The 17,319-nt window shown below is 32.4% G+C and overlaps 1 protein-coding gene across 2 annotated transcripts in view; it reads right to left on the bottom strand.

Moving 5' to 3' along the window:
* Nucleotides 1-6,487: 6,487 nt before the first annotated feature.
* LOC140434596 (fatty acyl-CoA reductase wat-like) overlaps nucleotides 6,488-17,319 on the bottom strand; it is a 107,481-nt gene continuing 96,649 nt past the window's right edge. For both annotated transcript variants that reach the window (XM_072522973.1, XM_072522972.1), the window contains 2 exons: nucleotides 16,643-16,823; nucleotides 6,488-6,863 (listed from right to left, as the gene is read on the bottom strand). In XM_072522973.1, the coding sequence (XP_072379074.1) occupies nucleotides 6,515-6,863; nucleotides 16,643-16,823 (530 nt within the window). In that variant the 3' untranslated portion in view covers nucleotides 6,488-6,514. The remainder of the gene's footprint in view (nucleotides 6,864-16,642; nucleotides 16,824-17,319) is intronic.

Here is a 17,319-nt window from a genome sequence, read left to right as displayed (position 1 = left end):
AAATAGAAGAACTAGAAACAAAATATGATATGAGAAATATGCACAAAAAAATAAGAGAAGTGACTGGAATGGGTCGAAATAGATAGCAAGGACACATAAAAGACAAAAAAAAAGGAGTACTACTAATAGATTTACCAGAGAAATTAAGACGATGGGAGGAATACGTTAGAGAACTTTTCTAAGACGAAAGAGGTGAAATGCAGAAAATATAAGAATTAAATCCTTTAGAGAGACAGAAGATCACGATAGATGAAATCTAATATGCTATCAAAAACTCTAAAGACAATAAGGCAGCTGGATTAGAGGAAATACCAGTAGAACTGTTAAAACTAGTGGAAGAGGATAACTTGGAAGTATTGGCAGATTTATTCAACACGGTGTACAATACGGGAATAATACCACAAGAGTGGCTGAAGTCAGCATTTATAACCATCCCTAAAAAACAACCAGCAAAAGAGTACTCTGATTATCGAACACTGAGCCTCATGAGTCATACTTTAAAAGTACTGCTGAAAGTAATACATAAGAGAATATACGAAAGGCTAGAGGAGGATATAAGCGAACCGCAGTTCGGGTTCCGAAATGGAATGGGTACTCTAGAAGGACTATTTGCCATCAACATGATGATTCAGCGATGTCAGGATGTAAATGTTGCTCTACACTTGCGCTTTGTTGATTACCAATAAGCTTTCGATAAAGTGAGACATGAAAAACTAATATCAATACTTATGAACAAGCGCATTGACAGTAAAATTATAAATATAGTGCAAACATTATATTGTAACCAAAGTGCTATAGTTAAAATTCATGGGCAACACTCAGAAGAAATGAAGATCTGTAGAGAAATTAGACAGGGATGTGTTTTATCGCCACTTTTGTTTAACTTATATTCTGAAGAAATTTTTCAAAACACGCTCAATAATATCAAAGCGGGAGTTGCCGTTAAAGGAAAATTAATTAACAACTTACGATATGCAGACGACACTGTGATCATAGCAATAGAGTATAGAAAATCTACAACATCTTATCGAAAGCTTAAGTATGAATAGTGCTGAGCTGGGAATTACTATAAACGCTAAAAAAACGAAGTACATGCTAATTACAAGAAGACCACAAAATATACATCACCTATTGACAATCAATGGTAACGTGGTAGAACAAGTAGAAAAATATCAGTACATGAGAATTTTGATCAATGAAAATAATGATCATACTGCAGAAATAAACAGGCGAATAGAGATTGCCAGATCAACATTTATACGAATGAAGCCACTCCTAACGTGCAAAAATCTAAATTTTGAGATCAGACTACGTACCATTCGCTGTTATATATTTTATATATTTTCAATATTATTATATGGAGCTGAGACTTGGACATTAAAAAAAAGTAATTTAAAAAGAATCGAGGCTTTCGAACTCTGGTTATAGCGTAGAGTATTAAAAATATCATGGACTGATAGCATTACAAATAAAGAAATACTGGAGAGTGTTGGTAAAGAAACAGAACTAATTACCAATATACAAACCAAAAAACTGGAATACCTAGGCCACGTGATGAGGGCACCAAAATATGAAATTTTGAGACTCATCATACAGGGAGAGATTCAAGGAAGATCTGTTGGCCGAAGGCAGAACTCATGGTTGAAGAATCTACGTGATTGGTATCAATGCAGATCGATTGATTTGTTTAGAGCAGCAAGTTCAAAAATAAAAATAGCCAATATGATTGCCAACCTCCTTAGGGAGACGGCACTCTAAGAAGAAGAAGCAATATTCAACAAGCATTATACCATATCATGTTTAACTAAAATCTTATAAAATACCTTTTACGTGTTATGATATTTTGCGCATATTAGATTCTAGCTCTGAAAATATGGTATTTGAAATCTGAAAATTCTGATTTCCGCATCGCTGTGACTAATAAGCTACACAGTAGGACAATTACAAATAAAAGATAAAAATGAATTCCAAAACACCTATAAAATTTTAGAAAAGCATTAGCCAAAGCCGATATGCCATTGACCACCAGAGAACCTTACAAAACTTGTATATACTATAAAATACGTGTGCAGCAGGGACAAAAAATATATATAATAAACATATGTGCACAACTAGAAGAACATGCTGACCGCCAAGAATCTAGAGAAGTTTTCTTAAAAGTCCAATATCTAGTCCAATTTAATAATCTGCTGATACAGATCATCAAAGATAATAGTGGAAATACCATAACAAACCCAGAAGGTATTGCAGCAGTGTTGAAACAATATTGCGAAATACTATTCTCTAAACAACGACCCAAACAATAATACAGGGAAAGTAAGTTATGACAAAGAAAAGAAAGAACAACGAATACGCCACAGGTAGGGGAACAAGAGAATACAATCATAATATTCAAAAATAGAGACTATCAAAAAAGCCGATTCAAAGCTTATCTAATCAACCAAACTATCAACCAAAATATACTGAGATATGTTGGATATATAAATAGAAGAAGAGAAGGTATGGAACGAATGATAGTTGAAGGCAATGTAGCGGGCAAAAGATTCAGAGGAAGATCTCCAGCACGATGTTCGGCTAAATAAAGGACTGCGCAGGAAAGAAGATAATTGGACAGAAACAGTCAAACAAATTACATGACGCTACACAACCTTACGAAGGAGAAAAGATAGAGGAAGAAGAGGATAGCTGATTTTCTCGTCTAAAGTATTTAAAGGTTGGTAGTTGACAAAAATCTGAGGGTGGTCTTTTTACCCTCGGAATATTAAATTCTGACCGTTTTGTGTACTTTTTTGTATTTATGTTTGTGTAATGTCTGTTTACGTACAGTCTATCTAATTTACTTACCGTTGCACGTCATTATCATTTACAGAGATCGAAGTTGACATAGTTGCCAAATTATAAAAAAATCCTGAATCCATTTTAAATCAAATAGGTCACATAATTATTGCAAAAGTGGATTATACAACAAAACAAATTCTTATTAAATTCTTACGTGACATTTTTGAAATAAAACACAATAATTTTGTTCTAAAAAAACAGATTTTATTAAATAGGTAAAAATATAAAACAAGAGGTATTCACTTTAAAATTCAAAATAATAAAGTACAAAAAGTGTCAACACCGCAACCGTCAAATAAGTGTTACCAATTTCTGCCAAAATATCACCTACGTTCGATTACACTTACAGTGTGTTCCGAACAAATGTTCTTCATAAAAACGCTTTATAATGCATTTATACAAATTAAATGAAACATATTATTGTGTATTTCTTTAAGTTAACATTAATAGAAATCTTTAAATATTATTTCTACGCTTATATAATAAAATATGTCTGGTGGCTGTAATGCCAGTGTACTCGGCAAAGTGATTCTAAAAAAGAACATACCTACCGCCTAAATATTTCGTGTTGGTATCATGTGACCTCACGGGCTATGACGCGCATGACGTGCAACGGTAAGTAAATTAGATGAAGTATATATTACATGTTTGTGTATTGTGTGCTGGATATATTGTATATAAATTGTAGATGACATGTCTCCGACTTCCTATTGTTATTATATTCTTGTTAATAACTTCTTCTTTTAGTATTGGCAATCAAAGCCTGCTACATTTTGCTGTTAGGTTTGCTACACATTTTTCTTCATTTGGTAAGATGATTCTTTGACTTTTCTCTTTTTCATGAATATTGATATATATTTTCATTGTGCTTGTTGTACCATGTATGTTTGCATATCTGAGATTTGTTGAAGTCTCTGTTTCTAATATATGTTTCATGCTCGTTAATCCCGACACTTAGTTGTCCTGCTGTTTCTCCCAGCAGGGGAGCAGCTCTTTAATCTTTCATGTGTGCTGTTGTGGTTTTAGTTTTGGACAGGAAATTTCAGTGTGTCAATTGTAATGTTGTATTTATTGCCTAATCTTTTTCAATTTTTCTGATAAGTCCTTTACATATACTATTGTTATCATCTTTCAATCCCTTCTTGTGATAGTGTTTCTGAATAATTGCTTGTGGTGTTTTGTTTTTTCCTTTAGACAGTCTTACAAAATTCCTTATTAATAAATGACAATGCGTAGTCATTTTTTGTCAAAACCTTTATTAGCATGTTCTTTCTTCCTCAAATAAATTTTTGTCAGAGCAGGTGCTTCGGTCTCTATCATATGATGATTTGAGTGGTAATTTAAAAATATCTTGGTGTGGGTTAGCTTTCTGTAAACTTTGTGATTAACACATCCAGAAAAGGAAGTGAATTGGTGTTTCCTTTTTTCAAATGGAGAACACATCATCTACATAACTCCACTATAAATACTGTGGGTTGTTTTTCTTGTTTGTATACAATGCTTTGTTCGAAATCCTCCATCGACATATTTGCTAATACTGGAGATAAGAAAGGGCCCATGGCTTATCCAAAATGTTGCTTATAGAAATCAATTTGATCGTAAAACGTGATTATAAACAATATAATATATTGATCCCGTTTAATAAAGCATTATTTTCTGATCGATATAATATACTTCAGTATTCTTAGATGGATCCAATGTAACTTTTAAAAAATATTAAACTGACTTTAATATCCGATTCCAATCATGTTTTATTAATGGATAAAGTTTAAACTCTTTTTTAGGTAAGATATTTAACTTGTTCTCAATATGAATCTCTTTTCAAGTCAATTATTATTCCTATGATATGACTAAAATATGACTTTTTTAATGTACACAAAAAGATTAAAGAAATGACAGGAAGGAGAAGAACAACACAGATAGGACAGATCAAAGATACAGATGGTATACTCATAACAGATTTACAACAAAAAATGAATCGATGGACAGAATACATATCACAACTTTTTGATGACAAAGATAGACAAGAAATCTCAAACGAATATACAGATGATACAGGGCCTGATATAATCAGAGAAGAAATAGATTATGCAATCAAACAAGCGAAAAGTGGTAAGGCCCCCGGTCCTGATGAAATTCCCGTAGAACTGCTCAAACTTATGGACGATGAATCTATTAAAATACTCCTAGATCTATTTAACACAATATATAGAACTGGAATAATACCTAGGGAATGGCTCCGTTCGACCTTTATACTACTGCCAAAAAAGGCAAATACAAGGGAATGCAGCGAATATCGTACGATAGCTTTGATGAGTCATGCTCTAAAACTGTTCCTGAAAATAATCCATAATAGGATCTATAGGAAATTAGACGCAGACATCAGTAACACTCAGATGGGATTCAGAAAAGGGCTGGGTACAAGGGAGGCTCTGTTTGCAATGAACGTTCTCTCACAGAGATGCTTAGACATGAACCAAGAAATTTACACCTGCTTTATTGATTTCGAAAAGGCCTTTGACAAAGTACAACATGAACCACTAAGACAAATTCTAATAAAGAAAAATATAGACAGCCGAGATATTCGAATTATATGCAACCTATATTGGAATCAAACAGCAAATGTGAAGGTTGAGGGTAGGCTAACAGAAGAAATTCAAATCCGTCGAGGAGTCCGGCAGGGATGCATCTTGTCGCCACTTTTGTTTAATCTGTATAGTGAAGCTATTTGTGAACAAGCACTCGAGGAAGAAGATCTTGGTCTGATAATAAATGGTGAGACGATCAACAATATAAGGTATGCTGACGATACGGTTCTCCTAACGGGAACGCTAGTAGAACTACAACATCTCGTTCAAAGTCTCAATATATATTGTAACAGTTACGGCTTGAAAATTAATTTGAAAAAAACTAAATTTATGGTAATCACGAAATCCAAGAACATCAGAGCTAATCTTGTAATAGACAATACAACGATTGAGCGTGTGTCCTGTTATAAATATCTAGGTGCTTGGATCACAGACGATACTGATCAAACAAAAGAGATTAGATGTAGAATAGAAATCGCTAGATCAGTCTTTAATAGAATGCGCAAACTCTTTTGCAATCGTGATATCAACATAAAGTTACGAATACGAATGCTGCGGTGTTATGTCTTTTCTACCCTGTTGTATGGAGTAGAGGCTTGGACACTAAAACAGTTGACCACAAAAAACATCGAAGCTTTCGAGATGTGGTGCTATAGGCGCATTCTCAGAATATCATGGATGGACCGCGTCACTAACACGCAAGTACTCCAAACTTTAGACAAAAGATGCGAAATTCTAAATGAGATAAAAACTAGAAAGATGGAATACTTGGGGCACATTGTGAGAGGTGAAAAGTACGAACTTTTAAGAAATATCATGCAGGGCAAAATTAAGGGCAAAAGAAGTGTGGGAAGAAGAAAAATATCGTGGCTTCGTAATCTACGTGAATGGTTCGGGTGTAGTTCGATTGAACTTTTTAGGCGCGCTGCTAACAAAGTCGCAGTGGCCATGATGATTTCCAATCTCCGCTAGGAGTGGCACGAGAAGAAGAAGATTATTCCTAGCCCCAGATATTTAGTTACTCTTATATAGAAGATAGATGAACATAAAAATAAAAACTCTCAAACTTAAATAATATTTATTTAACATTAATTAAAAATAAAATTAAATAATATCATAAAGATTTTAATAAATACAGCTAAAAAAATGGTAAGAAGTGCGTAGTGGGCAAACATTAATTTATAATATTTAACTTTTCCTTTGGGTACAGTGTCTAATGTATCCTGTAGAAGATACAACCTACTTCCTCTCACATATGTACGGAAGTAAATACTCCAATCTAAGTTCGCCATACTGAATTCAAACATATCTTTGTCTTTCTCATTAAGTTTCTTCCACATGGACTGAACATTTTGGTTGCTAAATTTAAAACTATTCAGGCCAAAGAAAGCGAGGATTTCTGCGAATTTATTTATTTTTTGGTAACCTTTCACCATCCTAAAAATAAAATTTGTTTATAAAGATTAATAATTGTAGTAAGTTACAAAATATATTATCAAATATGACATTTTAGTAAATATTAAAAAAAGTAATTTGTGGATGCATTAATAGTTTATAAAAAGCTGTAAAAGCACATAAGAATGAAAATCAACATTAAAAATTAGTTACTCTCGTCTATCAACAGATGAACGAGAGATCTCTTTGGCTTTATTCCTGTGCGGGATCGGCTTCCCTAATTACGTTTCTCCATAAGTTTCTATCTTGGCTGATACCAATATCAATCTCCTTTTCCAACATGTCGTAGAACATGAGAAAAATCTTGAGAAGTTTCTGAAAGCCACAGACAAATATGGCTTGACGTTAAACACAACGAAGAACAAATTCTATCAATCAGTAATCAACTTTCTTGGTTATACTATAGGACCAAACCATCTCATAAAGCCTGATGGTAGCAGACTACAACCCTAAAAATGTCTCCACCGAATGACACTGCATTTCTCAGAGGCTTATTGAGTCTGTTTGATCATTATTCAAAATGGATTCCCAATTTTTCCGAAAGGGTCCACACATTAGCTCATGTCAACAATTTTCCATTGAAGGAAGATGATTTATCTTATTTTTAACATCTGAAATCTATAGTCGCAAAGTCGTCTGTTCACGCTATCAATGAAAATATGCAATTTATTGTTAAAATTGATGCTTCAGAACAATAAATTGCTGCTACCTTGAGTCAGGATTTCAGACCAGTTGCTTTCTTTTCAAGATCACTTAACTCTAGCGAACTAAACCATTCTGCTGTGGAAATAGAAGCATAGACTTTTATTAAAGCTTTAAAAAAGTGGCGTCATTTCCTTATAGGAAAGCCTTTCACAGTCATCACTGATCAAAAATCTGTAACATTTATGTTCAACACCAAACTTTCCAGCAAGATCAAGAATGAAAAAAATATAAAGATGGCAACTTGAATTAGCACCTTGTAAATGACATCGTGTATCGACCAGGAAAAGTCAACTAAGCAGCAGATGCTTTATCGCGTATCTGCTCTTGCGTGACTAACATGACGGCAGTTGCACCAAAACGCAAGTCACGTCACACAGCACTTTGTCATTCAGTGGTAACGCGTATGTTTCACTGAATAAAATGAAAGAATTTACCTTTCTCTCTCGAAGAAGTCAAGACTACCATGCCTTCGAATACTAAACATCGTTATATTCTTACGGTAATAGATGAGTATTAAAGATTCCCATTTGCTTTTGCATCAGGTTCAGAAAACCTGAAAGAATTCGTCATTTTACCACGGTATTTAGGAGACTATAGTGTGAAATAATGATGTGATATTAGTCTCCTTCGTATTGCATTGGCTGTAGACTGAAAATTGTAGGCAACTTTATTTCTATCAGTGTTTGACATAAGTCAGTGTCAGTGCCATGTTGTTCTATTTTCTATTTCTATCACAATCATTTTTAAAGTATGTGAATAGCACTTGAAGCTGTGTTAAGTTGATGGTAACTCTTTCAGGTACAAATTTAAATCGGTACTTCCCTATTTTTTCTGAAATTGCCCTTTTTGTCAGTTTACCCAAGTGTGACACAGCACAGCAGAGTCTTTGACTAGTCAGCTGACATTACTTCTTTCTCGCAGATCTTAATTCAGGATTGATACAGTCGTTACTGTAAGTTCTCTTCTCCCATTTTCAATTATTCCCACCGCTATCTGCATTTTTCTGGAATCTTGTTATTTATTAATTGCTTCATCATGTCCTTCATCTCTTCTTCCTTTAGCATTTCAATTCTTTCATAATACTCTATAATTTTATGTTCTGTTATCGTTTATGATTTCACTAACTCATGTAAATAATATTAACTTATTTTCTTTTTCTCTCAAGGTACTTAATATCTTTCATTTGTAATATAATTTCTTTGGTGGGATCGCTTCTACGATTGCTGTAATTATTGTTTGGCTAAACTGTTCTCAACTTTGTTTAATCTAATCTAATTCCTGATTATGTAAGTTTGTATTTTTATTTTTCATATGAGGAAAAAACTTTACTACCTACTATTCGGGAAAAAACAAAAAAGGGAATAATAGCACAGCCCTTATGGTAAATTGAAGAAAAAAAGAAAAAGTAATACAATTCAAATCAGTTAAAAAAGGAAATAAAGTAGCATTATTTGATAGCCTAGAAGAAACTTATGAAAATATCTCCAGAAATGACATCTTTATAATAATGGGCAACATTAATGCAAATGTGGAAAGGGAAAATTAGAATCGAAATGTAGCGGGCAAAGAAATCATACATGAAGTCACAAACGATAATGGATGAAAAATGTGCAACCAAGCGTATGCAACAAATAAATAGTATGGTCAGTACAAAACATAAACGCAAAAGAGAACACAGGATAACGTGGGTGATACCGAGAAAAACGGATGGCAATCAAATAGACAATATGTTAATTTCGAAAAATTGACACAAACAGTACCCGATGTAAGATCTTTTAGAGGAGCAGATGCAGACAGTAATCACATACTATTAATAGCAAAATTAAATACGAAAATAGTCAAAATAAATACATATTAACAATTAAAGAAAAATAAAAAAAATGAAACAGAAAAATTGAAATCACAAGAAATAAAACAACAGTATATTGAAGAATTGGGACAGAAACTAAATAGGGATCTATACAAAACTAGCAAAAGAAATAACAGATAATAGAGATGTAGAGGAAGATGCACCTACCTATCCAGAATTCATAGATATCGTACAGCAACTAAAACTAAAAAAATTGGAAAAAAAAAACATGCCTGCAGAATGGAAAGACGGACACATCACACCAATTTTTAAGAAGAGGGATTCAACTAGATGCAACAACTTTAGAGCTAATATGTTACTGAACACAACGTATAAGATCTGTTGAATTATTGAACTACAAACATAAAAAATCGACTAAATTGTTACATAGAAAAAAATATAGGACACTACCAATAGGGATTTATAAAAGGGAGATCAACAATAGACGCAATGCACGTACTAACGCAAACCATCGGAAAATGCTACGAACATGACATAGAACTACACATATTGTTCATCGACTTTCAACATGACTTCCACAGCATATGCAGACAACAATTATAAAAAGAAAAAGGTAAGGAGATAGTCTCTCAACGGCGCTATTTAATAGGATACTCGAAGGAGTAATTAAAGACGTAGAGTTAAAAAAGTTATTTATTCAAAGTTCAACACAAATCATAGGATACGCGGACGACCTAACTAGTGAGTGACAAACAAAAGCTAGAAGAAACACTTCTAACGTTGAAAGAGAAGCAAATAATCAATCAGAACAAAAAACAATACTTATATAAATAAGTACCAGAGACAATGTAAACACAGTAACAGAAATAAAGATCGTTGAAAATAAATTCCAAAGGGTCGATACATTAAAAACAAAAATGGAAATAGTTCAGAAATAACTGAATGAATTGAAGCGGGCAACGGGGTCTGTTGGAAATATCACTGATTACTTAAAAATAAAAATTTGAGCAAAAAACCAAAGACAAAAATATATAAAGCAGCAACTAGAGCGGTGATAACATATGAAGCGGAAGTAATGTGCCTTACGACAAAGATGAAAAAAAACTAAGAATAATTAAAGAAAAAATTATGAGAAGAATACACGGCCCAATAAAGTCAGAACAAGGACAATATAAAAGACTAATGAATCATGAAAAAATAAATGCACTTAACCGAAGGGGAAGATATAGTAAAATTTATTAAAGCACAACAACTGAGATGATTATATACAAAGAAGGGAAGACGCATTATTTACGAGGATAATAAACTGGAAAGTAATAGAAGACCAAGAGGAAGACCAAAAATAAGATGCAAAAGCCAACTACTAGAAGATATATCGAAGATGAAAACTGCAAACTGGAGAAAAAGATTCAGGACCGGAGAGAGTGGAAAAAGATAGTAGACAAACCAAAAACATAATAATCTTTGAAAAATGGTCTAAAAGATATATGCCGACTAATAGACCGCCTTAAATGGATTAAAAAGGCTCACGGAATATTAAGCGACATACGCATATTTATTAGTGGTTTTAATTAAAACAAAGGAATCCTTTTTTTTTCCTATTGGAATGATAATGCTAATTTTGGGAAACTTTTACAATTTTTTTTATTTCCTTCCTCTTAAGTATGCAAATTATCCCATTCTTTTTGTGGATTAACCCATAATTTCTTTATTTTGCTTAATCGTGGTTATATGAGTCATTTCTAAAAGGGTCGGATAAAATAGTTTTTTCATTCCTTTTAAAAACTAGTCGATTGTTAGTCGTTACTAAAATTTTAATTATCCTTATGCATGAAGTAATTTTGACTTGCCACTCAACATTTCAAACCAAAATTGCCTGTCTCTTGTTATGTACTAACTATTAATTTTCGTTCAATTAGTAATGCAAAAATGATCAGTTGTAAATTAGATTCTAAAACGCATCCAACATTTTTATTGTTTAATGGGGGATTACAGTTTTACTAAAGAAAAATTTAATTTCATAGGAACTAAGATTTCACACAGATGGAAACTGTGGAAGCAGAAGTATAATTTGTATCTTTTATCTACTGATAAATGCAGAAAACCGGATGAGGTGAAGATTGCAATTCTACTGAGTCTCATTGGAGATGAAGGTTTGGAAATATATAACTATTTCGAATACATGGACAATGAAGACAAAACTAAATTGGAAACTATAATGAGCAAATTTGACCAATATTGTAACCGCTATAGAAATATTGTTTATGAACGTTTTATTTTATTTAAAAGAGATCGGTTACACGAAGAAACAATGGACCAGTACGTAATAGCTTTAAAAACACTAGCGGCAACATGTGACTTTAAAGAAAAAGATACAATGATTCGTGACAGAATTGTGTTAGGAGTTAGCGACTCTAAAATACAAGAAGTTCTTTTTCAACGACCCAACTTGACACTTCAAGAAGCTATTGATATTGGAAGATCCATAGAAGTTAGTAATATATTGCATATCGAAGGTGTTTCCTTTAGTAGTGCCACAAACGACAACTATGGAAAAGTTCAACAGAATCCCAAATATAGTGAAGTAAACTTAAAACACCGTAATCCAGATACTGATTCCAACTGTTTCAGCAATACTGAGAGAGTATGGTATAACAAGAAGAAGTTTGATTTTACCCAATGGATTGAACACAGTGAATTAAGTAGTGTCGACATATCTCTTACATTTATATCTTGAAGTTTTGGTATATATATTAAATATAAATAAGGTACATAAAGTATATTAAAAAAATATATAAACATGTAAATTCTACATAATCATTTCCACGTACGGTAGTCCAGAAAACAGCTTGTTTCCTATTAGTCTATTGAAATATTATATTTTTTGTGCATTTTTTAGAGGAAGCAATTTTATTTTTTTGATCCTCGCTACACTTGTACCTAGGCCGTCATCTTGGAGAAATGAACCATTATTCTTAGTTTCTTATTATATATATATATATATATATATATATATATATATATATATATATTTTATTTATATCATTTTAAGTCAATTTATTATTTTCTACACATTCCTATGTTATTCTTAATTTATTATTGACCTATTCGCTACAACAAAACGTATCCCACTTCTCAAACTGCTCTATCAGAAGTGGATTTTAGTGTCGACCATACTGAATCTGATGCAATATTAGTGGCTTAGCAGAACACATTGACATTTTTGTCTTGCACACGGCATTAGTATATATATATATATATATATATATATATATATATATATATATATATATATATATATATATAATTTGCCGTTTTCCATGCTTTTTCAGGATGTAACAATCAGAAGAGGAGCCAATGCGAATTATGATTACTACTGGGTCAAAAGTAGGGTAAGGGCCACAATTTTAAAGATAAAACAGAAATAGAAGAAATCAAAGATACGAACAAAAATAGGAAATATAAAAAATATAAACATCAAACTAAAAAATAGACTAAAACATATAAACATAAATAACGAGTGGGAATGGTGCAGAAACATCATGAAAGAAGAACTATTAGACATGAAAGTTAAACGAAGAAAACCAAGAACGAATAACTGGTTTGATAAAGAATGTCAGATTATAACTAAAAAAAAACAGAGCATATGTACTAATTTAACAGGGGCACAGAAGCCGAGAAGCAAAGGAGGAATATAAATAAGTAAGTAAAGATAAAAAGAAAATCCTCCGCAAAAAGAAGAGAGGAAATATAAACAAAAAACTTCAAGATCTACGAGACTACTAACTAAGATACTAGAAAATTTTACAAGAAACTCAACAAAAGCAGAAAATAATTCAAAAGATAAGTATCGTAATATATTGACAGAACAGCAAGAAAAACTAAGAAGATGGATAGAACATTTTAAGGAAAAGCTTCAGGGGGCGAACCCTAATATACCATTAAACCAAGCAGGCAGAGAGACTATTTTTTTAGCTTAAAGTCCTACCTGGATGCGAGAACTTTTCAAATTTATATTCTCCCTACTAGTATTAGCTTCAGCTAGTACTAGTGTCAGGTAGTGTATCTACCTCGGATTTCATTATTGGTCTAACTGTTTTGTAAATTTTGCCTTTTATTTCTCTCCTGATATTCTTATTTCTCCATATTGTTTCATTCAGGCAACCTGCGGCTCTGTTTGCTCTATTCACTTGATCTTCCACTTTTGTTTCGAGCTTTATGTAGCTAGATATTGTGATGCCTAGATATTTAAACTTCAGCACTTATTCTATTATCTGACCTTCCAGCTCCTTTTTATATATCCTTTGTCCTTTTTTAGTTCTTACTTTTTTATCATTTCATTCATAATCAGTTTGAACAATAGAGGACTTAGGGAGTCTTATCCCATTGAAAGCTTTAATAGGGTTAGTTAGTTCTTCTTCTACTTTAACTTTTATTGTGTTGTTTTGGTAGATATTTTCGATCTTGATTTTGAATATTCTTAGAAGTATCTCTCCTGCTTGTAATAAGTGGATAACGTCCTTTAATTTGACTGGTTCAAATACCTTCTTAATGTCCACGAAACACAGATATGCCGGTTTTTTGTACTCTAATGAGTTCTCGTGCACTTGCCTTATTATAAATATAGCGTCGGTGCAGGATCTTCCCGACCTAAAACCTTGTGCTAGTGTTATAATTTTATTCAGTTTATTTATTATCACTTTGATTGTTAATTTTACTGTTCTGTTTGATAGTTTATGAAATAATTTATCACAGATATAACAGTAAATATTTTCTAATAATCATTTACAAGTAAACAACTCAATGTAGCTCATATGCCAAATTGATAAACTTTTGTTGAAAGGGGACATTTTTGAATAAGAATCAGCAAAGAAACGGAATCAGAAATATTTTTCCCACGGTAGGGATCTCACAACATAAACTAATATGTTTTGAATCATTCGCTTAAAGGGTTTCTTAAAATGATTGACGCTGATAATTAACACGTAAAGTGCCGCAATGGAAATCATATTAAACTGTTCATATTGGCCGGCTAAGTTTTTTAATTTATTTGAAACTTTTTTATTATTTTAAACATATGAATAACTTATTTTATTTATAAATTAATATTTTTTAAACAAAAAATTATTTTTTTTTTGTCTGACAGCATTTTTCCCCCATGGCGATAACACATGTTTTTTTTTCAAAACGGCCGTCGGGGACATGTGTGTCCGACATACGAAGCACGTGCGTTTGACGCGTTTTCGTGTTTAGACTGGTAGTATCGTAGAAACTGCAGTCCGGCGAGATTATAAAATACGTACGTGATAGTTTATGAATATTTTCGAGTTAGTTTGTGAATTTATTAGTTTTTCTTTTTTAAATTTAGTAGTTTCGAGTTTAGTTTGTGAATTATGGGTGAATTTGAACGTGAATATGAAAGATTGCAGACATTGTGGAACGAAGTTCTTTCTGGAGATGAACACAATTTTTCGCCGGATGTAAGCGACTACGAGCCCTCAGATAGCGAAAGTTCTGATTCCGATGATCCCGTGACGCTAAAAAAAAAGAACAAGATTGTCTAGTTTTGATAAAAAATTTCAGCGGGTAACAAAAGTTATAAAATTTGACCAACAAGTAAACGTTTCTCCAAAATCAGAGATACAAAGTAATAATCAAGTCCCCCAACCATCAACGTCTAGTTGCATAAATACGGCATCCACTAATATAGACCACATAATTGAGTCAGTAATAGCACAACATATGGACTATATTGACGATGAATCTGAACCCTCGCCAATAATAAATTTTGAATGGGGCCAGGTAAGAGGAAATTTTTTGAGAAATATTCCTGTTACTATAAATGATTCAGGAATCAAGGCAATTGTTTACGAACAATATGAACAGACTCCATATTTTTTTTACAAAATGAAGATAACAGATGAAATTATTCAATTATTTGTTCGGGAAACCAATATCTATGCACATCAACAAAAATCTAAAAATACCTCTAAACACTCCCAAGTTCAAACTTGGAAAGACACCAAGGAGAATGAAATGGAAGCATTTATAGGATGCCTTATGTGGATGGGATTAGTTCAGCTTCCTTCCCTTCCTGCCTACTGGGGCAACTCTTCGTAGCAACTTAAAATTAAACCCTAAAACTGTTTTGCAAGCCAACTTAAAACGTGGAGAAGTTATTGCAGAAGAAAGCAATACTGGCATTTTTGTAGAAAAATGGAAGGACAAGAGGGATGTCCTTATGCTAAACACAGAATTTTACCGGAAATGGTGGTGGTCAACAGACGTTCAGGTGAATTATTGAAGCCCAAAAGTGTGCTGGAATACAACAAACATATGACCTATATTGATTTATCAGGTAATTTTATTATTTAAAAACTTTTTATTTTTTAGTTTTTTATTTTACAGTAACAAAAAAAATTTTTTTTTGTTACTGTAAAATTGTTTTTAGATCAGATGAAATCATATAATTTATCTCTACGTAGAGGAGTTAAATGGTATAGGAAGTTGGCAATCGAGCTTTTTATTGGCGCTGCTATTGTGAATTCCTATTTACTACATCAAAAAGTAACCAATAACAAAATGACCATCACAGAATTTCGTGAGGAAATCATAAAGGGTAAAATGTGTATTTAAAAAAAAAACGATATTTTTATAAGTATATATGTACGTTTTAGGACTTACAAAACTTGATACCTTTCCGAATGTCGATGATTCGAGTCAAACAGATCAACACGAGCTTATATAAACCGGAAAAATGCGATCCTGTTCCGTGTGCTACGCAGAATTCTCAATAAAATCGGGAAGAACAGTTTTCTAAAATGCTAAAATATTAAATTTTTTTAATTGTAGAAAATCCTTCTTCAAACCTATCGTAAAATACTCCGACACCCAAACCAATTAATGGTCCATATTGTCCAATACATGCTCTCAACGCTTACATATATCTTAAACGGATTTGTCTAACAAACGCAGAGAGACGCGGCTAGAAGTGTGAACTGACCTGTCGGACAGCATGTGTCCCCCACGGCCACATGCATGGAAAACAATATAATGCAAATGCGGGACAACGTTTGTCCCCCATGGCACTTTACGTGTTAAGATAGACTTGTATGCATTACGCTGATGTAAGGAATTTTTCCGTATTCTTGGATTAAGACGATGTTATGTGCGAATAGATCGAATAATTAAAACAATATACTAACCGAAATTCTATATTAACTGAAAATATATTATTTGTACTTACATTGGTTCTTTGCCTATACATCTTGCTAGAAAATCTATTACGTTAGCTGGAACAGTATGTAAGAAGAATTTTGTTAGTGCGTATACCCAATAACTTTCTACGGTAAAGAAAAAGTAATACCAAATACATTTTTCAGAAGGTATTTGTTTGCCATATTTTTCGCCCAAGTTTTCAAATTCACCTAAAAATAAAGAAAAATCAGAAAAGAACACCGTAATCAAAATTATAGTTAAAGATTATAGACAATTTTATATGGTATTTCATTGCTAATGTATTATATATGTAATTGAGTAAATAAGAGATTAAAACAGGTCGATTAATACGAACATGCCTTTATAAATTTTTTATTATAAACAAAATGTTGGAAATTAAACATGAGATATTACTACAGAAAAGTAGACAATGCGCTAACTGTGAGTCCGCACACAAATATTTTGCATATATGTTATAGTTCTGATGTTTTACTGCTTTTTTTTTATAAAAGTGTGTCTGGATTTTCGATATTTATTATTATGCTGGAATCTTTGGTAATTTCAATTATACAAGTTCAGGTAAATATTGTGTTTATATGGGATTAAGCCACAATTGATTGAAATGAAAATTATATGTTTAACATGTTTGACATTTCGACTTCCACTTTAAAAACAGTTTTCAAAAAAGATTAAGAACTTTTCATA

Source organism: Diabrotica undecimpunctata, chromosome 2 (assembly GCF_040954645.1).
Source record: "Diabrotica undecimpunctata isolate CICGRU chromosome 2, icDiaUnde3, whole genome shotgun sequence".
Lineage (NCBI taxonomy): Eukaryota > Metazoa > Arthropoda > Insecta > Coleoptera > Chrysomelidae > Diabrotica > Diabrotica undecimpunctata.
The sequence above is the reverse complement of the archived record's forward strand: the minus strand, read 5'-3'. Positions and strand labels throughout refer to the sequence as shown.